This window comes from Lonchura striata, chromosome 2 (assembly GCF_050655825.1).
Source record: "Lonchura striata isolate lonStrDom1 chromosome 2, ASM5065582v1, whole genome shotgun sequence".
Taxonomy (NCBI): domain Eukaryota; kingdom Metazoa; phylum Chordata; class Aves; order Passeriformes; family Estrildidae; genus Lonchura; species Lonchura striata.
Window position 1 is genome coordinate 95,525,947 of NC_140704.1, and position 25,422 is coordinate 95,551,368.

General features: G+C 37.1%; 1 protein-coding gene across 2 annotated transcripts in view; it reads left to right on the forward strand.

The window, feature by feature from the left end:
• GABBR2 (gamma-aminobutyric acid type B receptor subunit 2) overlaps positions 1-25,422 on the forward strand; it is a 450,589-nt gene that overhangs the window by 160,637 nt on the left and 264,530 nt on the right. For both annotated transcript variants that reach the window (XM_085573703.1, XM_085573704.1), the window contains exon 3: positions 19,931-20,101. In XM_085573703.1, the coding sequence (XP_085429829.1) occupies positions 19,931-20,101 (171 nt within the window). The remainder of the gene's footprint in view (positions 1-19,930; positions 20,102-25,422) is intronic.

Here is a 25,422-nt window from a genome sequence, read left to right on the forward strand (position 1 = left end):
TTCTGTGGGTTTGGTTTATTGGAGCATGTGTTCTCTAGATTCTTCTTACTCTGATATTCTGCAATTGCTGGAATGGGGCTTGATGAACAAGGTCTAATTTCATTGGTGGTGGGCAGATTATACTGACTACATGTTACCAACTGGAAGTGTTTTCCTTCTAAGTAGTTGGATTGTTTGAACTTTCTGTGTTGATCTTGTGCATAAGCTCTGGAAAGCAGCAGAGAAGAAATGGTTGACCCCTCCTCCTCTTGGTACTCATAACAACAGAATGTTCCTAAATTCAGCTCCTGTATTGCCATACATCAGCAGTACAGGACAGACTTCTCTCCCTCTGGACTGCAGAGACCACTCCCATTCATACAAAGCAGCATGACCTTTGTCCTGCAGAACAGCATTCTTGATTCACATTCAACTCTGTGAACTATTATATGCTCTGATCTTTTAATTTCCCCATGCAAGACTATCAAGTTGGGTTTTAACTTATTTTTTTGGTATTATTTAATTTGGTGGGTTTCATTGTTCTGAAACGTATAAAGGTTTTAAATTTCATCTTAGTAAATTTCATCCTGTTTCCTCCAGAGTAATTCTCACATTTACTGTTGTTCTGAATTATTCAACTGCATTTGTGTATCTTGGATCTCCTCTTATCTGTTACCTGCAAGTGTAGTAGTTTACATGTTGTTTACATGATGATTCAGCCCATATGATAGCACGGCTGGAAAAGACTGGATGTAAGCAGCATAAACCGTATGACATCATGCAAAATTTTCATAGCAAATTTTCTTTTGCCCCTTCCTACTGGTTTTGTAGCAACTGGATAGTAGGCCAGTCTGCCTAGGGTGTTTGTTAGCCTGCTTACAAAATATAGTAAGATGGTGTCAAAAACCTTGTTAAAAATGAGATATGTCACTCCCCTTGGTGTTCCTTCAGATACAAAGATTGTTTTCAATCAAAAAGGATGATATAACTGGTTTAACATGATTTGCCCTTTATGTTTATGATGAAGTCATCAGTGATAAAGAAAAATAAATTGAAAACAAAATAAATTGACTGAAAATTTTGTCCTTCAACATCTGTCTAAATTTTTGGAAATGAAAATTGCCTTTAGCCATGCTTTTTATAAGATATCTCAATGCATCTCAAAGCACATATTGATGTCATATATTTAGGTGTATAATATATAAAATCCAAACTAAGTTAAACAAAGAGTTGTAAAAAAAAAATTTAACCATTTTCCAAATGAAGTGAGGAAATCACATCTATTACATTTTTTTATATTAAGAAGAGTTAAAGTAAATAATTTTACTTGAATTCTTTAATTTAGAGAGAAATTTGTCTTCTGCCAATACAAAAAAAAAAAAAATAAAAAATTCAAAATTTCCCCCACAGAATTTGCAGATACGGTGAAACTTGAAATTAAGGAAGGATTTGGCAGGCTCTTTGCGTGATCTGTAGTAGAATAATGTTAAAATATACTTATATATTACAGGATTAATATACTTATATATAACAGGATTCAGGGATTGAATTGCACTGTATTTTTCATATTACATTACTTTTGAAAATTATGTCACTCTAGTATTTCCTTGGACATCTCTTCATTGAGACATCACGGAACAAATCCGCAGCATGTTTATAAAAGCTTAGAGAATTTGTCTTTTTATTTTTAATTTAGATTTTAAAATAAACAACCTACAACAGATATCTGCACAACTAATGACAGTGATGTCTGAATTAAAATGTTCTACTCAGTCTCTCTCCTGCATTAAACACATTTTCCAGCATTCAGAAGCAGAGCCTCTGTCTGTGTTCTCAGCATCCTGTGTTCACTGCGGTGTCGCTTTCAATATTTTCACATTGCCCAAAATCTTTGTGACTTTATTCACATGGTGCTGAGCTTGAGCTAATATACCCTGCTGGGGGACTTAGCTGCAGCACAGAGCTCCAGCAGAAAATCTCCCAGTATTGTAAGAACGACTTGTTAAACTCTGTACATGTTGTTGATAGAGCAGTGGCGTTTTGAAGCTCTGACTAATGCTTCCACAGCTGTAAGTACTGTCAGGCACTTGGTTATTATTAGGAAAGTTGCCAACATGCTAGGAATGTTTGTATGCATAGTGACTGTAGCCAAAGGTACTCTTTGTTATTAGGCACCACTATTAGAAATGGTCCTAAAAGTTCTTAAGTCTTCCATTAGTATAACCCCAGCTGACTGTAGAATTTAATAGCATCGCCAAAAACTCCTTAGAAATTACAAGCAACACCCATATGCCAGCATTTTTTGCTAAGTGAAATAAATTTTTACTAGCATCACCAAGTTTCTGGAACTTCTTGTAACAGCTGTGAACCCCAAAGTCAGTGATTAATGTCAGCTGCAAGCATTGCCAGATGCCTGACAGAGCTTGTAACAGCCAGAACTTCAGGGCTCCTGAGGGCTGTGAGCGTTGCTGGCTTCCCAGTAATAAATGCAACAGCCACACAACCTGAAATGCAGGAGTCACAGCATCTTCTCTTTTGCCCATTTCTGCTTAGCTCTGGTGAAATCTAATTGCCAAGATGAAACCTGAGGAATTTTAGAATGTCCATATAGTTATTTTTGTTGTAAGTTTTGTTATGAAAATTAATTTAATTATTTATTTATAATATAGTTTACAGTTGTCCTTGCATTTTCAAGAAAGAAGGTGTCTGGATTCTGAGCATGGCCATATTCTTTATTTATTGCCAGGGGGTGGGGATGGACTTTTACAGAACCACTTATAAAATCCTTAGCCTGGGAGTAATTTCATGCTATTTCCTATCTCATTACAATTGAAAGCTGACTAAAGACTAGACATTTAGCTTCATCTAAGAATTGCCAGAGTTGTCTCAGTGTGCCAGTAAGTTGCACCCTCTGCTTTTTGTCTCTTTGGGAAGCTGCAGTGAGTATAAGAACTAGTAATGAAGCCTTTAAAGACTTCAATCTGTGTGCATCTAAAAGGTCAGTGGATTGGCCAGATGTCCTACAGTATATTATATGTCATGCTGCTACACAGGTGTCCTAAGGCATGTGTATCATAGAATCATGGAATTGTTAAGGTTGGAAGAGACCTCTTCATCAAGTCCAGCTCTTATCCCAGCACCTCCAGGTTCACCACTAAACTATCTCCAGTAATTAACACATCTCTGATATTGCAAATGGCATGCACAAAATTCATAATTAATCTAGGATTGTAACAGCTAAAACCCCAGTATTTACCCATGAACATATAATTTTTTGTTTGTTGAAGGAATATTTCCACCATCTCTGCAAAAATTGTGTTACTAATCTTTGGGATGTTAAGCAGCTGTACCGAGATCTTGCAATCCTGATCTCCTTATCAAATACACAGAATAAGATAACAAGTACTCTGTATTGCTCAGGCAGTTAAAATGGTGCTGGTCATGAGCTCCTGTGAACTTTTACTAAGGCAGTAGTTTATTCACTCTGTTTTCTAAGTAAGAACTATGCAGCATAAAATGAAACATGAAAGCAACAGATTCAAAATCAAGTTGGAGACCTGGTTTCTCAAGTAAATGGTGTTTAATCTGTGCATCTCTGCTGTGGATTATTATGTGGACTAGAATTCATTACCTACAGAAAATATCTGAAGTAGATAAATTCATGGAAGGGAAAAATAAAAGGTTTGAGGAATATTAAATCCAAAGGCAACAGAAATATCCAAAGAAATTCATAAGCTGTAAATTTATGGAGGTTGGGAATTTCCTTTGCAAATATCTAGCAGTGGCTGAGAGCAGATACCTTAGAGCACAGAGACCTAGGAGAGAGCAGACACAGAGGTGAAGAAAGCAACAATGTGTATCTTTTCTTTGACCTGGTATGGCCATTGCTCTGATACGCTGAGCTTTTTCCAACTGGAGAATATATCTTGGGTGAAGCGGATCCCCACGTAGGTGTTTGCCTTCCGTTGTGAATAACTTGATTGAATTAATTTGAATGAACAAATTTGAATGCTGTGTGGATTTTTCCCATTCATCTCCTCAGACTGTCAGCTCTCAAGCCTTCGTGAAGAGGAGTGAAGCGATAACAAATTTATGGCTGATTATCTTAAGTGAAATCTAAAGCTACTCTCTTATCTGCAACTCCTAGATGCATGACAGCTTCTGAGTCCAGAAGATATGAGAGAGCTACATTTGTAGGATTTATGAATTTGCATTTGTGAAATCATGTGTTGGAATTATGTGATTCAAGTAACACTGCTTTTTCAATGACAGACATTTAAATAATAAGACAGGAAGCTGGCTACCTGAGCCTAGAATACTACACAGTAACTGCATATACAGAAACAATGCGAAGGATGAGGTTGCATATGGTTAGTTTGGATTAAGTGAAGATATTTTCTGTATAGCTCTGTGTGAATAGTAGGGCTGGGGGACATAATTTGGATGGAATAATGTGATCCTTCTACTATCAGTTTGTTTGCAGAGAAGAAAATAGAGATACATATTCTGTCTTAGAGTTTTAACTTGCAACTGCACTTTAGCCATTCTGAAAGGCATCTTTATAACTGTTTTATTTCACTGGTGGCATTTTTTAGTTTTAATTTTTTTAGTCAAGAATATTTTGAGAAGATGACAAACAAGTATGCATGTAAATATTTAAAATATATTATTTTGTATTTAGATCACAGAGGTTGATAATGGGTCCAATAAAGGTAACATCTTCAGTAATCACTTGGGTGATGGAGTAGGGTAAACCCTCATCAGATTTGCAGGTGCGAAAAAAACAGGATGAATTGTTGGTACATCGGACATACCATTGAGTTGTGCTGCCATTCTGTGTCATGTCACAAGGCTGGAGATCTTGGCCAGCAGGACTCTTTTAAAGCCAGGCAAAGGCAAATGCCAGGTCCTGCCCTTGGGGAGGAAAAAACCCCAGGTACTCACCTGTATACAGGCTAGGTGATGTTTGGCTGAAAAGCTGCATTCCAGTAAAGGCCCTGGGGATCCTGGTGAATATCTAGTGGAACATGAGCCAGTAAAGTACCTTTGGAATATAGGCAGCCAGGAAAAGCCAGATTGCACCAGGGGGAGCATTACCACTACATCAGGAGAGGTGAGTGAGTCTTCTTGACTGCTCAGCCCTGACTGGAGCGCATCTGCAGTGGTCTGTCCACACTGGGCTCCCCTAAACAAGGGGGACATGGACATACTGGGGCAAGTCTAGAAAAAACCTCTGTAAAAATGAAGGTACTTGGTATCTATCATATGAGGGGACCCTGAGAGAGTTGTGATTGTTTAGCCTGAAGAAGAGAAGACTCTAAATCTTCCCAAGAATGCCTAGAAGTTGTGGCTCCCACACTCATACCAGGCGCTCACTACAAATCCCAGTTATGCCCTGCAGCAGCAGCTTGAGCCTCTGTTAACACCAGGTTTGGGTGTCAGCCATGAAGGCAGAGGTGCTTGCTTTAACTCTCAAAGCATAGGGACATATGTCCTGCTGATGTCTACTTCTCTGATCAGTGGTGAGGGCTGGGGAAAGAGGGATTGCTTCAGAGAGAGGCAAGGAACAGATCAACCAGGGCAGGCATCACTTTCTGCAGCCCTTTGAGATGCTGGGCTATTTGTTCTACTCATACCTTTGTATCCCATCTTCTCCAGGGAAGAGCTTCTGGTTCTTGTCTCTTCTGAGCAGAACAGGAGGAGGTGAGTTGAGGTCATGCCACAGATAGAGGAATGCCTATTTTGTGCCTATGTATTGAAAATCTCAAGTAGGAGGCAGATATTGTGTACTGCAGGAGAAAAGGGAGAGGTTGGAAGACATATAGAGGGGAGAAGGTGCACACCTGTTCCCTAACCTCCCCCCAAAAAATGGAAGTGGCCTCTCACTCTTTGAAAGCTGTTGTGGAGCTTCTGAGCTGTACCCTTCTGAAATATGCACCCAGAAACCATAAATACCCAGAAGATGTAATATTCCTTTTGGAGATCTTGCCCTTCCCTGTCACTTCCTGACTAACTCTCTTCCAGCAGCTACACTGACCTAAGTCCCACAGGCTCAGAACTTGAGTAAATACATGGTTGATTGGCAGTGAGAGAGGCTCAACACAGGAAGATTGTGCATTTATCTTTATGTATAGCTTATGAGATCTCAATAATATCAATAAGTAATGGTATCAAAATTTCTGAATTATTGTAAAGTCTGTGTCAGTACAAAAAAAATCCTTTCCATCAGTAATAAGACATTCCATTTTTATTTGACCATTTTTATTAACTTGAATGTAGGCATCTAGCACAAGACAACTATAATTTGAATGACATCCTGACAACAGCTTAATATCCAGTTTAGAAATTGAGAGTATAGTATTTTCATTTTTTTTCCTGGATCCACTAATTCAAAACACTTCCAGATCTTCTATTTTTGAGACTTTGTTTTGCTTCTTTGTTTGACTCCTACTACTTTTTGGTGGCTCTTATTTTTCCCAGGCAAACTTCATAGCTCTGGTGCACAATTTTGTGCAAAGAATAGTGAGAAAGCCTTCTACCTATCTGCCTCTCTTGCATATTTAGCTGATTAGCATGGGAGATGATGGTTTCTGAATCACTAAACCAAAAATCACCAGATTTGTTTGCAGTGTCTGTCCAGTGTCCTTTTCCTCTCAATTTCACCCCACTTCTTCTGCAAAGCCTTGCAGTTTAGTTTAGAAACTTTGTTGTCTCTTCTCTTTGATTTAATAATTTATAATATATTCCTTGTTGTATTTCAACTGTATTGCACTTATCTTTGGTCAAGCAAGACTTGCAGAAAATGGACAACAGAGAGTGAGTGCTTTACCTCATGACTTTGAGAGCTCAAGTGCCATGCAGCAGTTAGGATATAGCAGGGTCTTGGTCCATCTGCAGCCTTGGTTATGTGGATATATGTACAAAATCCCGAATGAAACAGTTGAAATTATGCAGGCATTGTTCTGTTTGGCTATTGCTTGAGGTTTAAGGTAAATTACATTGCTTGTCATAGAGGGAGGTTATATTGGTGTGGCATGTGATGGCATTACATGCTCAATGGCACTACAAAAAATCACTGGCTCAAATGGCAGCTCACTCAACAAAATAAACAGCTTCCCCATCTGTTGCTTTGGATAGTTTATGTACAAGTGGAAGTATTATGCTATGATAAAATATGTGGTAGGAACAAGGTTAAGATTGTTTCGAAACAGCTGACCTGAATCTTAAGTACATTTAAGGTTGAGATAAATTACAGTGAAAATTCAGTTATCTAAAGTCTTCGCATTTAGAGAAAAGAAATTTACAGTGAAGATACTACTTGAAGGAACCACTTGAAAATTCTGTGATATCTGTATTTCCCTTGCTATGATTTCTGAAGAATTAAGGCACTGTTAGATTTGCTAACCATTTAGTTTAACCTTTAAAAGAGATCAAATACCTTAAAATTCTCATGGATTAGGAGGCCAAAGTCTCTTTGAGGTGGGTCACTGCTTCCTCACATGCTTTAATATCTATATAGGTCTGATAATTTTTGTGGGATTCATTTGACCAAGTGCAATGTAGGTGGCTGCATCTGATACAGTCACTGTAGTCTCCCACTGGTGCCTACAGTAGTTAGTAACAGATGCTTCTATAGAGTGATTCATCTCAAGTTTTACCCTAGGCAAGTCAATATAAGTTATGACACACCAATATAAATCACATCAAACTTGAATTTTACACTTTTTAAAATATACCAGGACATAAAATTTCTCGCATAAACTTAAGAAAAGTCTTGGAAAGCATATGCTAGCCTCTACTTTCAGTCTGTAATGTCCATGTGACACAGGTTTTTCAGTGGTTGAAGACCTCTGAAGTGTCTGAAGTGACCCCTGGACATGTAACCATGTGTGGCTAGATGCTTGTCTTTGCATATGTCATCCCAAGTAGGCACAAAGCAAACCTTTCAGCAGATTGTAAAAATAAGGCTATGATTTCTTTTCTTCCCTTGATTTGTCCATGCTGTCTGTCCATGTTTTGACCGTTCATCTCTTTTTATTTGCTTGTTTGTTCCCTACAATGTGTTTCTCTGCAGCAAACAGCACCTCTCCTGTATTCTCTTGTCCATCTCTCTCATAGTGTCTTATGCAGTCCTTGCTGTTAGCAATTTCCTCACAGGGTTTCCTCCCTGATTTTCATCTACAAAACTTTGTTTTGGAATGGGTCAAGAGGTTGTATTCAAGCTGACTGCCTTTTGATCACTCCTTATCTGTGCTCTGGGACATGCTTTTCTGTTCAGAGTAATCTCAATTTCTCTATAAGGGGAAACAATCAAGAGTCAAGGAAGCTGGAGAATAAATAAACTATTGGTACGTAGTAACAAAAGCTGTCAAATCCAGTAACTGATAAATAGTAAACGGGATGAATCTGATGCTAAAAAAATTAAGAAAACTAAAAAAAGAAAAGAATGCCTTATTAATTTCTAGTGGCTTCTCTGAACTAGCTGCAAAGGCACCATATGCATATTAGGAAAAGTATCCTAATTTTTACTACAGCTCTGTCAGAGGTAGTCTGTCACTTCTGGTTTTCCTTCTCTTTTCTTATTGGATAAGTGTAAAGATATAACAGGAGTTGTGTCAAAGGTATAGTTTCTTTAGAAATTATATTTAAAGAAGTGAAAACTAAATTTGATATTCATTAAGAAACTTAGCTGTTCAACTTCAGAGAATTTCTGAATAGCCTGCTTGTAAAAAAGACAGTGAATATAACAAATATTAATTTGTTTTTCACCCAGATACACAATTGTTAGTGCATATCTTGATATATATATATATATATTTGATAAAGCTGACATTATTTTAACTGCAGGAGGCACTTCAAAATTCTTAGTGAAACTACATTAGCATGAAATAAAGTATAAATCCTCAGGAAAAGCAATACAGATAACCAATTTAATTTCTGAATCGCCAGGCGAATATGAACTGGAATTGCACTGGTCACCTGTCACAGATGCTTTTCATTTTCCCTGCTGTCTGTGCCATCATGAGTTTGACCCATGCAGAGTCAGTAAAAATAGCAGACAAGTTCACATTTATCAGGAATATATCCAAGACCAGTTCTTGAAAAAGAAGAAAATAACTCAATACTATCCAAAATAACAAAAGCCCAAGTCAGTCTGTTGAGACTAAGTTGACAAAGCCATATGTGATAAAAAACCCAACAAAATAAACCTCCCCACACAAATATTAACAACTTGGTCAGAAATGTTGTATAAAAATAAATGGCAATTCAGAAAACACTGTGTCACAAATAAGAGAGCTGGGAAGAGGCAAGCGACTTCAAAAATCACAACTTATTCACTGCACATAGAAGTGATTAATAAATAATGAAATACATGACATTGAATTAGAAAAGATGATACTTAAAGCAGCTTCCAAAACTAATAAGTAGTACCAAACTCTAATGCACATCTGACTTTTCATATATGAGTTCCTTCTCTCAAATCAATAAAACTATTGAAATATTTAAAATTAAACTATATTCTCAAGCACTTTTCTGGCTCCATGACAAAGACTGAAAAATTAAAGCTACATTTGCTTTAGTACTGCATATGGATATGGAGTGATTTAGTTCCATTTCTATCTCACCTGGAGGTGGAGGGATGCAAATTATAGAAAATATTGTAAGAAGAGCAGGTTGATGAGGACTATTTTCAGGAATAGATGGGACCATAGTGAACAGTTTTATGGAGTAAGTGACAAAAAAGATAATGAGGTCTAGAGAAAACATTCAGCTTTCAGCCTGCAGGAACTAGGGCGATGGCAGTAACTAAGGAAAAATGGTTGAGAGATCTAATTGAAGTGTGCATAATCTTAAATGGTGTAGATAATCTTAATGCTTTGTACCCAGCATGCATTCAAAGACCAGGGGCAAGTACTGTACTTAAAATCAAATGCAGGCATAAAGAAATACTTATTAAATTAATAGTAACTGCTGAAGTGACCTGCAAGGCATAGGTATTGAGAAAAACACATTGAGGTTTCCTTGGGCAGCAATTGGGTTATGTCCTGCAGCCATCAGCACTGGAAGGAAACAGTCATGGCTTCTTCCACTCCCTCGGTGACATGTGAGAGAGGGTTTTTGTTTTGTAACTGTACTTGAACCAAGACCGTTTGACAATTTTTATTTTATAAAAGTAGATTAAAATGCATCATTAGATTTTTTACAACGTCTTACAGATTAAAAAACCACAGAATGCAGCTTTAAGTTGACAGTTTTTTGATTTAGGTTGTCTGAATATATTTGCATGAGTATTTACTAGCTGCATATGTTGCTGAAAGGTTTTGTACGTGTATATTCCCATCTAGAGCATCTTGTTAAAATCTGTGCTGACCGCAGATTAAGAAAATATGCATAAAATATGAATGATCTTGGTTATTTCTTAGAGGAGGATCAATGGCACATTTGACATTTTAATGTGAAATATATCATAATCATAATTGTGATTGACATTTCTGCTGAAGGTTTTTAGTGGCAATGTAACCCAAGTTACCCTTGCTGCTGGGCAAGCGGAATTTATTTTGCTGGCAATGTCTGTTGGCAAAAAAAGTTCCCTGAGTTTTCACCAGGATTTTTTCAACATTTCCCCTCCAGCAAGCCCTTGATTTTTGTAGCACATCCCTTCTTATCCACTATTAAGAATACAGTTCCAGGTGACTGATGTCAGACTACTCTCTAAGCACTTATGGTGGGTTGTAACTGCAGCATGTAGTGCTGAGATATCAGAAAAGTTACAGAACTGAAAGAAAAGGCAAATTAGCCCAGGCTGAGTACAGAATTAGTAATGAGCTATTGCTCTCAGGATCTGATAAGTCATCTCTGAGCTAGGCTGTTCCATGTAGAATAAACAGTTTCCTTTTGTATTGCTACATTGCATAGTGAGCCTGTCACCTATTTTAGCCTGAAAAATCTGAGATTTCTTGCTTAAATTTGAAACCAGAGAATGAAGAAATAAACAAATCATTAATTCACAGCTTAGGACTGTGATAAAAAGTATTTTTTTAAAGATTTCAGTAAATCTTGAGCTAACATGATGTTGTATTCCAGTAAAAGAAATAAAAGATGGAAAGAACTGAATTGGGACTGTATTGGTGTGTCCATTCCACAGAAGAATTGGGAGATTTTTTCATCTTAAAGCTCACCAATGGCCCTGCTCCCTATTTCCAGTAGAGTGAAGGGTTCGTATTATCCCAAGAACAATATAGCACATCTAAGGTATCTGGAGAGATTTTTTTTCCCTCTTTTCATCATTTAGAGGCAGAAGAAAAAAAATAAAACAGATATTTAAAGACCAAATGTAGACAGAACAGCTGTAGTTTTAGCATGTGTTAGCTGGATGAAAACTGACAAACAATACTAATAGAATAATAATAGTTTTGGGCAGACAGCCAGGAACACGCTGTTATCAATAGGTCTGGAAAGATTTTTTTTTTTAATGAATTATGGCAATATAGCCTGTTTTATCAAAGGTGAAGTATTTTATGTGGTTGTTGGTTTCCACTAGATTCTGTAGATAATCTGTTATAGACAAGAAACATGGAAATTGGGTACGAAAACTATTAACATAGGTAACTTTATTTGGTTTGGGATAAACAATTATGCTGTGACTGAAGGAGAACAGGGATTTGAAGCTGAATTCTGGTATAATCCAGGCCAGTAGCCAAATGCTAAGCAACTGAGTGTGACAGACAAAAATATATAGCCCTCTTTTGCAATGTGGTTCCATTTTTGATAATGCTCAAAATATTTTTCTCTTATTCTGTTTGGAAATTGAAACAAAATTTGCAGCAGCTTCAGTAGATCTGACATTTAATTTTAATGCTCCGTTCAACCTGTAGCAATAAGCAGAACACGTGTTAGGTGAAAATTACTTGTGTTTAATATAGATCTGAAAGTAGGTTCTGGAGTATAGAAAAAGGAATTAATGATTTTTAGGCTCTAGCAGATCTTTTCAAATGAATGGTCAGAAAAAATATGCAATGAAAAGAGGATGGCTGTTGTTTATTTTCTGTTAATAGTAAAAGAATCAAGTTAGGCCCAATGATAAATCTTTAAATTTGGATGAAGTCACCTGTTGGAGATAATTCTGCCTCATGTTAACATGACTACCTTCTGAAACTCTGAACCCTAAAGTCTCTATTAACTTATCTGATTGCACTGTTGATTGCTGAATTGAAGGACATTTTCCATAACTCTATCATATACTTCCTTGGCCTGTCTTGGAAGTAAGGTTAATATCATAGGTTTGTGAGGCAGTATTTAATAGAACTTAAAAGGGATCACATTACTTGGGACTTTCCATGACTTGAAGACAAAAAAGCACCTGTCAGCTGAGAATGGATTCATAGAACCACAGAATAGCTTGAGTTGGAAGGGACCTTAAAAATCATCTAGTTTCAAACCTACCTGCTGTGGGTAGGGACATCTTCTAGTAAATCATCTTGCTCCAAGCCTTATTCAACCTGGATTTGAACATTTCCAGAGATAGGACATCCACATCTTATCTGAGCAACCTATTTCAGTGCCTTACCATCCTCACAGTAAAAAAAAAAAATCATCCTAATACCTAATGTCTTTCAATTTAAAGCCATTCTCCCTTGTCCTATCACTTCATGTCCTTAAAAAAGTCCCTCTCCTCTTGTAGTCCCTTTTAGGTACTTTTAAAGTACTACAAAGTCATTCCAGAGTCTTTCCTTTTCCAGGCTAAGCAGCCCCAATTCTCTTAGCCTTGTCTTCTTGGGAGAGGTGCTCTAGTCTCCTGATCCTGTTTGTGGTCCTTCTCTGGACTTAATTCAGCCGGCCACATTCTTCTTACATTGGGGGCCCCAGAGCTTCAATCACTGTTCCTAAATCACCATCCTAAACTACAGACTTTTTAGGATTAAAAAAGTTTAACATCAAAAGACCAAACTTTATAGTCCGGTCTGACTTCTTGCATTCAGACATCTACAAGGTCTTACCAAATTATGTTGTGAGTAGTTTGGATTGCCCAAGAAGGAAACAGGACTGAATGCTCCTTTTCCATCAACCTGTAGGCACACATCTTCCAGCTGAAGTACTTTTCATATGGATTTTGTCTAAACAAGTTTCTTACCTCAAAAATATTGATTAGTTCAATTGCCAGAACTGCTTCCTAAAATGTCTCCAGAGCAAAATGCAGCTGAATATCAGTCTTGTTGTAATTAGATTAATCCACTGGAATGCCATCAGCATTGAGGCAGGTGCCTTCCAACCTTGAGACCAGCTGGAAGTGCTTTTTCTGTAAACTCCCAGGTGCCAAAAGGCAGTCAGGGAAAGCAATTTCAGACACAGAATTAATGAAGGCAACAGCTGATGATATCAGGCAGCAGTGTTTGGCAAAACACCTGACTTCAAAAATAACAGTATCTTTAATTACATGGGTAATATGCTATGGATGATGAAAGGAATGTTCATCCATGAGATTGATTCTTGTCCAGTGAGTTTAATACAATGTGTATCTTCATATTTTCATTTGGATGAGGCATCCTGCCCATGTACCAGCTAGCAAGACATCATAGATATTCTCCCAGACTTTTATTTTGCTCTTGCAGCTGTCATAATGAAAGCCCTCACTCATTTTTAAATTATGAGTTCTATTTGTTGTAACAATGAAGTTTGTCCAGTCCCATAAATTTTTCTGAATGATGGAATCTCCAGAGCTTTCATTCAAGTAATTATTTAAGAGTATTATACGACAAGTAAAAATGTAACTATATACCACTGCTGAAAAAGCATAATTTCTTGTTAATATTTTCTTTTTTACTCAGCTTACATCTTCTTTATGTCAATTTATCACCTGTGCTGTTTGGAGATCAGGATTAGGGCATAGCTAGGAGAGAAGATTGCCACTATGATCTCTAGGTCCAGCTCAGAACTTCTTTGCTGTTTGTATCTAGACACTCATCACCAGCAGCTGTACTGGTAAATTGTCAAGAAACAGTATCTTTGTTTCTTGATCTTTATTACTGTGTTTTGCTTTCCCCTGCTTTGAAGATCTATGGAAGCAACTGTCAGTGAAATTGCTGCACTTACCTTCTTATATTGACATATTTCCCAAATATATAGGTGTTTGTAACCATTTTTGCAATGTTACTTCCACATGCTTTTCTTCTAAGTCATCCATCAAAGCTGATTAGATGATACATTTTGTGCATTGAGGTGAGAAAAGACATTCTAATGTCTTTTTTTATTCTAATATCCTTTTTCTTATTATACAGGCTATCATGTATTTAAGGTTCACTTTAATATTCTTCTAGAATAAATATATTTTTCTTATTTCAAGTGCTGTTATGGTATTAAAATTTTCATAACTTTGCTAGTGGCAAGATCAAGTTCAGTGGTAGTTTGCACATCTGTATAAGCTGGCTTATATAGTAAGGTTATCATGAATTAACATTTAACTTAAATATTTATATTTACTATTCCATTAAAAATGCAGTTTTTTATGTTCAAATATTGTTTTCTATCTAAGCATACACTCTTGTTATGATGATAAATGTTAGCACCAATCAGTTGAATCAGCAGTTTATATCCTGTTTAGCAATGTTGATTTATCAGCATAATTTAGCTTTCTAGAAAATGTGCGGGAAATAAAGGTGATATCTGCCATCTCTGAAACACTCTCCACAGGACTAGTTTTGGAGCAACAGAGGCACATTTAAATTTCTATCAATCATTAATAAAATACTTGTGCAAGCCTAGTGCAAAAACCTAGGAAAACTAAGCTAATTTCTCTAGTGCTCAATAAGCTGATTTCCTCATTTGCAAACATGAATCAGTTCTCTTAGCAGATGACATTTTATTCAAGGGTGGTTAACGTGTTACCTGAAGGCACTTTTATTATCTTTTATTTTTCCATCCTTTATATAATACTCCATGAGCACGGTGTGCAGAAATTAAACTCCAAATAGCCACTTCTTTCCCTTCCACCCTCTTTGGCAGGAGAGACAAAGGCAGGACCATGGGCTGAGATAACAATTTACTGAAAGCAAACAGCAATGGACTAAGAAATGCCCAGTAAGTAACAGCAACAATATTATTAACAAAAGTATACAAAAGGAGGAGGTGCTTTACACACAAAAAGGTGTCCACCACCTTGGCATAGCTCTGCGGGTGCCGGGAGAAAGACAAGATTGCAGCTGCTCCCACAACAGCGCCACGTGGTTTCCCCAGACAAAGACAGGACACCAGGTACTCTCCATGCACTCTCCTTCTCCCTGAGCTGGGAACAGGAAAACAATGGACAACCCCCAAAAGCTACATTGCCCACGTTGAGCCATGCTACTGCTTTGGATGCTGGACTCGATTGCACACAGCTGTAGCTGGCACTGGTGCTGCCGCTTTTGACTGCTCCATCCAGGTCTGCTTGGGTCAGACTCAGCTGAGATCTACACATTTGGATCTACAATAACTTTGCAAAGGATTACTGTTACTAGATACTTTAGCTGATTCAATCCATTTAAATATGAGTCTTTAACAGACCTGTTGCCTTATATGAGGGAAACTGTTTACCCAGGGATAATGCTGCTCCTTTATTTTTTCCAGACTTCTGTACCCTACTACAGTGACAAAAATTAAACAAATACTTTCTAGAGATAGTAAAACAACTGAACAGAAGATTACTTGCCATTTCTGGTGCCTTCCTTTCTCTCTGCAATACATGGACAGTAGTGTGGCTTCATTCAGTTTGCCAACTTCCAGCTTCTGGATTCATATATGGGATTTATACATCGGATATATAGTGTTGTTTCCTATTCTAATTTTGTTGCCACTTTCTAATAATATCCATTCTTTCTTATATAACTCTTAGTCTTTCCCATAGACTTCATTAGTGCAGCATCCCATTTTTTTCAAATGAACAGTAGAGCTTATCATTCCTGCTTCTTTAATGACTTTAAGTTGACTGCACCATTACTTTCTTACACAGAAGCACTTGAAAGCACTTCAAACTGATGTTTCTCATTTAATCTACCACACCTCCTTTAAATTTACTGTAGGGTTATGAAGCTACCTTTTACTCCCCTTCTGCAGAGCTGTTCCTTTCAACATTTTTGTTTTAGCATCCTTTTTGTTTCACATCACTACCTAGCATTAATGACAAAGTTCCCATAAAAATGTGTGGGTTTTTGACTATATTAACATTTTCAGAAAAAATCATCTTACTTGGGAAAATTTAATTCATCAGCACATATACCTGACCCCCAAGACTTGCATAATAAAATCATTCTTTATATCTTTCAGTTTTTCAGCAGTCCACCAAAGTCTATCCAATACCCTGGTCTATTTGGGTCTCATATTGTACTATTGTTATATTTTATATTTTATAGCTCTTACTTTAATATTATCTTATTTTCTATTTCAAAGTTTCATACTGCTTCATTTCAGAAATTCCCATCTGAATCATAGTTATGTTTCCCTACATACACTTATTTGAAGTTCAGATCCAGTTGCTCACAAATTGGAAGCAGATATTCTAAATATATTCTAAAGAAAGATTTCTCAGAGATAATCTAGGAAGTAGAGGCATGGTTTTCTGACAGCATTCAAACAGATATATATTTATATAATATATATGAGGGTTTTTTTAAATCTAGATCTACATACACATATGCACAGAGCCTGTTTATGTATGCACACACACAAACACCACACACACAGTTATGATGTATCTGCCCACTGTGTCTTCTACTTTATAACATCTTGAAAAGACTCTTTTTCCTTTTGTTCATCTTTTCTTGAAGTTTGGCTTTTGGCCATCACCTTCTAGCAGTTCTGTAAAATAGTCTTCTGTGAAAGAATGACATCATACATCCCACAGGTATTTATTGCTGAGTTATAATCCTGCATATAAATGTTTATCTCTCACTCCTCCTGAATGTGGAGAGACAATTATAAACACCTGTAAAAAATTATAGAGTGGTGCATGAATATGTATACTTTGAAAATGCAATAATGTGAAAAATAGAACTTTTGAAGTTTGCAAAGAATTGTATGAATAATATGATTGCCTTTGCTAAAGAACATAGTTATCAAAATAAATTCTTGTAACAAAAAGCAGGATGGCTTTCAATCCTGTAGAATGAAGTTAAGAAACTATGAAAAGTCTTTCAATATGCAAGCTTCAAATCAGCCATGAATAAGTAACTTTAGCCCTAAAATACAGAGGAAAAATGCTCAGTTAGAAAGAGCTGTACAATCTTAATGCATATGTGGGTGGACTGTGTTGTGATCTTACTTGCTTTGTTGCATTAAATAATAATGCAACAAAGGGGGTTTTATGAGTATTTTCCTTATATTTCCATATAGCTGTGCTATCTCACATGCTTCTTCCAAAATGTCAGTTAATTTCTTAACACGATCTTTTTATTACCACTTTTTAGAACATAATGAGTTTTTATTTAATTTTTCATCCTTGTCCCTCTCAAAGCAGAATATTGAGTGCTGGTGATATTTGGGTTAAGTTCATTGCATGTCCCAAACTCTTACAGAGATGATTTTATGAAAAGTTAAATATTTTTAATGACTTAACATTTTCAGAATATTTCTGTCTCTTACAAGGGTTATTAATTGTCAGAGTGATGCAGAATGAGACTAACAATGATATATGTGATGCTTGAAAGACTTCTGAATACATCCTGCAATACAATAATTGTTTGAGCATTAAATATTCCCATTTTTTAATTTTAATAAAACCTTTATTTAAAAATAAAATGAAGATGAATAGTGGTTTTTGTAATTTGGGTGTCATTAGTTTTACACTTAAACCTGGATTCATCACATCTCACCTCACATGGCTGAGAAATCTCTTATGAGACTTCCTCTTTTTGTAAGTAATGAAGAGAGATAATGTTTTGTTTCCAAGGAAATTTGAGCAGTTAGAATACTAATTTAGGCCCTTGTTGCCACTAAAAATCACAAAGGATGGTTTTGAATTGTCTTGCTTATAGCCATAATTTTTCACCCTAAAGTCAGCTCACACATATAGAGATGCTTCTCATTACTATGAACTACTTTATACTACAGATCAGAAAAATTTGCCATTCAATTTACTAACCTGAGCTAGGTGAACCTTGCTGATGTTTCTTGCCACTAGTGTTACTTCAGTGATGCTCTTCAGTTCTTTTTGTTAAGATCAATCCAATTATGTTTGATCCAAACCCATAATAACTTAAAAAGCAAGCTTGTTGCAGTCAGCAGGCTGCAAGCAGCTGGGCTTCTGAGAGGTATTCCTCTTCATGCTGGATTTCTAAGGTCAAATTTTCCCTCTTTTTCAGTCAGCAGTGCAGGTCCTTATTTCCACCTTCATTGTGCAGTGAGTGCATGGCATTCAGCCCTACCAGGCTAAATAGAAAAGCTGACTAGATCTGCCTGGCAGATGTTCCTTCTTCTTTCCTTATGGGGAGTAGTTTTGGAAAATGAAGATGACAATATATCATAGCACCTCATATTTCACTTTTAATATGAAATCTAGTAAAAGAGCATTTGCTATATTAAAACTGTTTTACCTCAGAATTGCATGACAATTACATTATTCATGATCTCCTCACCAGTGAAGAGAAAGAAAATTTTGAATGGTATACTGTAAACTGTCCAGGCTATGGAACACTTTAAGTGGTTTAGTTTTCTTTTAATTAGGAAAGCAAACTGCATTCAGGCCATTAAAACAATGCAATATATTCTTTGTGAGTCTAAAATCAGACAGAAAATAAGTTCTGTCGCTGCTGGGCTAAACCTAGATTTTTATAAACTTGAAGAAAAGGCTTGAACTGTTTTTTTTTTTATTAAATTTGTCTACTCTGAATTTCAGAAAAGGTTGTCTAACTGAAATATACTGTATGCTTAATTTCAAATGTGGAAACTTAAAGCTATGGTTGATAAGTCTTGAATTAACCTACATTTTCTGACTCTCAATTGATTTTCAAAAACTTTAAGTATCTGTACTGGGGAGCTTATTCTGTGTCAGTCAAACAAATTTGCATTAAAACAGTACTTTAAGAAACCCCTCATCCAAAAATCCTGTCCAAAAAAATGCTTGAGAAGTACATTCCTAGAAGCCTAAAAAGAACTGGAGGGAATGACCTGAAGTATCTTTGGTATAAGAGTGTTTTCAAAAAGTGAATGTGCAGGCATTCTCTTCAAAATGCTGTCTGAAAAACATTCACAAAAACTTACCACCCTTAACTTGGGCAGAAGAATTCAATGAAGTTTTCTGTTTGGTTTTGTATGTTTTAAAGGGTTTCCTCTTTTCTTTTGTAGCAAGCATTCTCTAACCATGAACAAATTCCAGCATTTTAGCCATTGAATCCTCTTTTATAACACAAACCACAGGGGGCCTACTTCAGCGCAGGAAGCTGAGACCCAAGTAAATTTCTGAGTTTCAGCCTGGGCTAACATGATGATTTTCTGTTTTTCTGTTACCTGGAGCTGTTTTGGTACATGAAAATAGGAAGAAGTACTACTAGAGATTTACCCAGTAATTTAAGATACATAAGACTTGGAGAAAAGAATATTCTCTTGGAGGAATTCTGAACTTTTACAAAGAGAAATTGATGGGGAATTCATCATAGAGATTTATTCCCTTAGGCCTTATTGCTCTGTGTAGAGTGTAATATACATTATTTTAAACATAGGATTTTACATCACTGACTTTTAAGATTTCCTGGTTTAATTTTTCAGCAGGTGGTTTATAGAGCTAAAATATTTCAAAAATCTGTTTAAAAGTAAATGGTGCTGGTAGGATGTTCAAGCTGTATGAAGATGAAATTTCTCTACATGACAGCAATGTGCAGATTGTGTCTTGTTGCACTCAGAAAAGCAAAGATTTTTTACTGACTTTAAATGACTTATGGTGACTTTTGTTTTTTTGTGTGTGTGTGTTTTGATTTTTTTCCAGCTTTCATTTGCAGCAACAACTCCAGAGTTGGCTGATAAGAAAAAATACCCTTATTTCTTCCGGACAGTGCCATCTGATAATGCAGTGAATCCAGCAATTTTGAAGTTACTCAAACATTATCATTGGAAAAGAGTAGGAACTTTAACCCAGGATGTACAAAGGTTCTCTGAGGTAAGATTTGCATAATTTATAGAACACAAAAAGAGATACTAATATCAGACTTCTAAGGAGTTAGTTCCTTTATTAATTGCAATTCAGGAAAAAGAGAAAGTCCCACTGTTTCAGTCCTGTTTGGCTTTCTCTTAGTAGGTCACATTTTGTGTACTGAATAAGCTTAATTCTCTTCTGGGGCTTATTTGAGTTCTGTAATGAAAGCTACCCATGCTTTCTCATGTCTGTTTTTCTCACACAAGATCATTGCACCCCAGTGCAAAGTTTCCTTTATACTCTTTGATTTGCAAAAACATAGGATTTGAGTGACTCTTGTATTCTGACTCTGGTTCACTTAAAAAGGAGAATAAATCAAATTTCACCGTGTTCCTTTTTTGCTCTGATTTATTAAAAGCATCAATCTGAACACTGAGGAACAAAATCTGGTAAGTCTGTGGCTGACAATATTAGAGGAGCTTACTGAGACAAAACATATCTGGAGCCCCCAGAACTAATAAGATCACATACCATGCACCCCACAGGTCTTTCAAATTTCACCCTGAGCAACATTTTGGTCATAGAAATTGCAATAAAGTATGGACTAAATGCCATTAATCATGGTTTTAACAACTGAGTGAAAGAAAACATCTTATATGTAATGAATCAGAGCAAGACAAGGAAAAGACAAAGAGTTGGTCCATTAATTATTAGCGAGGTAAAAAACTAACAGAGATGTGCCTGGTTGTTTGGTTATTGGTAGTTTTTTTCTTCTTCAGTATTGATTTTATAAAAGGCTGACTGTGCTCTGAAGACTAGAGTAATTAAAACTAGGGAAGAAGGATAAGAACAGGTTAGAGTCATAGATGAGTCAGATATTTTCAAATTGTCTGGCACAATTAATTCACTATGGAATACTTAAGAAATCTTAGAATCTTCCCTTATGAGCTTTGAGATTTAAAAGATAAAATGTAAATGAATTGTAGAGGGAGGAAGAAACCTTTGTGTCTGTCTTTCCAGAAAACACATGAAGGCCCTGGGAATTATAGGCCAGTCAGGTTAAATTTGATTCCCGGAAAGACACTTGAGCGAATAATCTGTTTGGAATCACACAGGAGATAATAAGATGCTAAACAATGGTGAAAATGGATTTGTCAAGAATAAATCATGTAAAGCAATCTGATTTTCCTCTCTTACAAGGTATCAGGTCTCAAGGAGGTGTGATAGGTGATGTGCAATATTTCATAACCTATAAAATGTTAAAAGTGTTCCTAAAGAAAAGTAGGGAAACTTAATTTTGGCGAACATACTGTTAGAGCAGTCTTGTCTTTAACCAATATTTCTGCAACAAAAGTTAATTGACATCAGGTTAGTAGAATATTTGTTTTTAAAACAAATGCTGAAGCAAAAAGACGCCAAAAAGTATGCTATTCTTTACCCTTTTCTGTCTTGGAAATAATTTCAGTGAGTAGTTATCACTGGTTCACTGTCACACAAGAAGCATGTGATTCTGTCAAGTGGTATTCTCTAGAAAGAGATAAGGTTTTCTCTAGATAGCATGATAGAGAAAATGTTTATTAAATTGCATTTGATACTTACTTGGGAAAAGCTGCAAGTACTTTGCTGAGGACAGGATTGAGTTTCAGAGTGATATTGATACTGGTTTAGCTCCAGCCAGCAGCCAAGCACAACACAGCAACTTGGTCATTCCCCTGCGAGCAGGTCTGGGGACAGAATCTGAAAGGCAAAAGCCAGAAAACTCAGGGCTTGAGATAAAGACAGACTCATAGGGAAAGCAAATCTGAGTGCACAAGCAAAGCAAAACAAGGAATTAGTTCATTGCTTCCCATAGGCAGGCAGGTGCTCAGCCATGCCCAGGAGAGCAGAGCTCCATCACACATAGCAGTTACTTAGGAAGATAAACACCATCACTCCAAATGTCCCCCACTTCCTCTTTCTCCCCCCACTTTATATACTGAGTATGATGTCATATGGTCTGGAATATCCTCTTGTCAGTTTGGATCACCTGTCCCATCTGTGTCTCCTGACAGCCCACCATACAACCCCAGCCCCTTGCCAATGATGCAGTATGGAAAGTAGAAAGGACTTGACTCTGCAAGCCCTACTCAGGAATAACAAAAACATCTCTGTATTATCAACCCTGTGTTCAGCACAAATCCAAAACACAGCCCCATACTGGACACTGTGAAGAAAACTGACTCTACCCCACCCACAACTAGAACATTGATAAGGGTTTTAATAAAAACAGCATTTGAGTGAAAAAGTGCAAAATGGCTATGTAGGCAGCAGTACTCCAGAGAAAGATATGGTAAGCACTACAATGAACCACAAATTCAGTGATGGGCAAGACATTTATACTCCTTGATTTACTGCAAAAAGTAGAAAGAAAGCAGAGGGCTCTTGTTACGCCATCCCGATGTAATGCAATTTTGACATTTAAGGCACACAAAGCAAACCATAACTCTACTTAGTGTTCATTAGGTGGAAGTTAGAACATCAGGTCTAATATCATCAAGAAGGAAGTAGATCAAAGAAGTCTGCAAAAAACATTGGGTCAATTGGAAACACATTTAATGAGGAAGATTAGAAGTGAAAAAAAGTCAAATAGAAAGGGTATATTGTTGAACTTTTGTTGTATAGGGTTTTTGAAGATAAAACTAAACAAACACGACACAGGGATTCTTGGTCATCCTTTGGGACAGCTGGAGGGACTTCCTGTTTTTCAGGGTCACTTAAGAAGTTCTAAAACTGCATCTTTCAAGGGTTTGCAAGAGTCCTTCCTGCACTTGAGTTCAAAGCCTCTCCATTTCCTTTGAAAGCTAAGGAACAACCTTCTGTGTCTACAAACTCAATTTACTGTGATTCATTACAGCTTTCAGGTAGGGCAAGATTCAGTTAAAGCTTCCTTGAATTGCAGTGACTTTTATAGAGCCTGTTGGGTCTGATGTCTTCAAAATGATTAGAGCTCGATTCCTCCTTTTTCAGCTTCATGTAGAGTTTTTCCCTTCCCCATACAGACAATGAAAGCACAGGAAAAACTGCCAGAACTTATTAAATTGCTGTCTGGCAGCAATGAGGAATGGGAGTCACGAGCAGTAAAGCAGAAGAGCATACAATGGCTGGGCAGAGCCCAGTCCCACTGCAAGAGAGGAGGGTAGACCCAGGGACTGAGGTCAGGATCAGCCAAGTGTGCAGATCATCAGGCAAGTAAGTCCCTGGCAATGAAGCAGGTCCAAGGCCAAGGTGGCAAATGAATCCATAAGTCAGGGTCAGGTCTAGTGACTGCTGGATAGGTCTATGGCAGAGACTGAAGACACAGGATTAAAGGCTGGATAGAGCTCCCAGAGGAAGGACCATCAAGGCCTGTTAGTGACCCTCAGGTGCTGGTCAACTGAAACTATGATTTTCCCTCTCAAGGAACATTAGGCAAAACTATTCTTCTGATATTTTTTGAAAGTGACAAAATAGTTGAATAGGATCTAAAATGCCTCTGTCTGCTGTAAAATGCCAATGAACTTGGGGTGTGAATGGTTTTATCTATAATGAAATTGCATTACAAGCCATTAAATCAGAAGTAACTAAATGTCTTCTCTTACTCTTATGTAAAATAAAATAAGCAGAAATCAATGGGATTTTTAGAGAAGCCTCTGAAGTACCTCAGGTGGTTTTACTCTTAACAGTGAGACAGACAGTTTTCCATCTGAGACAGACAGTTCTCTCATTTTTCCATCTCTCATCTTCCAAACTGCATCAGTTGGGCAGATCTCTTTCTCTTTTTTTAATCTAGAGCAGTTTGGACATCTATCTAAATTTCCTCCAGTGGTCCTTCCACCTAAACACATGGGGCAATAGATGCTTGTTCTTGCATAGGGACTTCATACCCATGCGGTTTAGTCAACAAGAATGCTGGTTGCATCTCTTTACCTGCCATCTAACTTCAGGGATTTTTGGGCTGATGACTTTTTTCCTTTAGCTAGATCTCTGTCTCTTGTCCCTCTGCAATTTGTACTTTGATCTTATCTCCTGAATAATTAAAGATCACCTAACTTGTCTGCATGTTAACTGCCCCTTAAAGTCATCATGCTGTCTTCTTGGTTTACTTTGCCTTGTAATGAAGGCAGTTGTCTCAATTTCTTAGTTTATCTGTCTCACTCCAGTTTATCTCTGAAGGCCAAGATCACAGAGGATCTCTTGTTTCTATTTCACTTGTTTCCTTTGGGAATCCTTTCCGACCGAGGCTTTGAGTTATCACTATTTCCTTTTACTTGGTGAAAAAGCTCCTCTTCCTTATTAAAAAATGTTATATCTTCCTTCTTCTCCAGGTTGCAAAGAGAGATAAAGGGTAGGTAGAGAGAATGGAGAACTTTATGCCACTGTAGTTTCAGTTCTTAAAGCACATGGGCAATAGCTATACATCTTATACCACTGTTGTGGCTTGAGACTCCCTTTCTTGGCATTACTTGGACTCAAGGATTATGACTTTTCAAGTGACCTGTATTTTATGGCTGCCAATAGGTGAGCTCATTGTTAGTATCCTTTGTGGGTTCTTCAGGTCCCTTTGTATGACCATAAATATCCTTTCCATTGGGTTATTGTTTCAGTTGTGTTAGTTGGCTTGGTATAAGAATAATGTACACACTTCATCAGTCCTTTTACTTAACTAGGACAAATTCATACCTACTGTGCTCTGTGTCCTAGATTTTATGGATTGCTGCCCTGTTTTCATCCTCTGGGAGAAGACAGTTTCAAAAGTTAATTCTGGGATAAAGATTTATAAATGAGGCTACCAAATATTTCAGGATTTTCAGCTCCAAGTGTTTGCTGTGGTATGAAACTGTACAGTAATTTAGGCTGAAAGAGATCTTGGGAGGTCTCTCATCCAACCTGATGCTCAAAGCCAGTCCAGCTTTAGTGTTTAATAATCCTGAAGAGTTACAGCTGTTTGTCCTTGTTCTGGGCAGGAAGGGTTGGTTTTTGCAGTATCCAGGAGGGGACATTTCTAGGACCCAGAAGTTATTCTATACCACCTCACCTTATTGCTGGGATCTGGGGGAAGGGAGTCTCTTCCAGGGAGAAGGGATCCCTTCCAGCTGTGCGTAGTGTGGTGGAAGGAGCAGTCGGGAATTGTTTCCATATGAATTGTTCACATCTTTCTTGTACCCTCTGTCGTTAGTCATTGCTGCTGTTGCAGTTTCTTATCTCATTGCTGTTTCTAGTAAATTGTTCTGATCTCATCCCATTATCTTCACCTTTTGTGCTTCTTGCTCTCCTTTCCATCCCACCACAGGGGAAGGGGAAGAGGGTGTGAGCAAAAGGCTCATGGT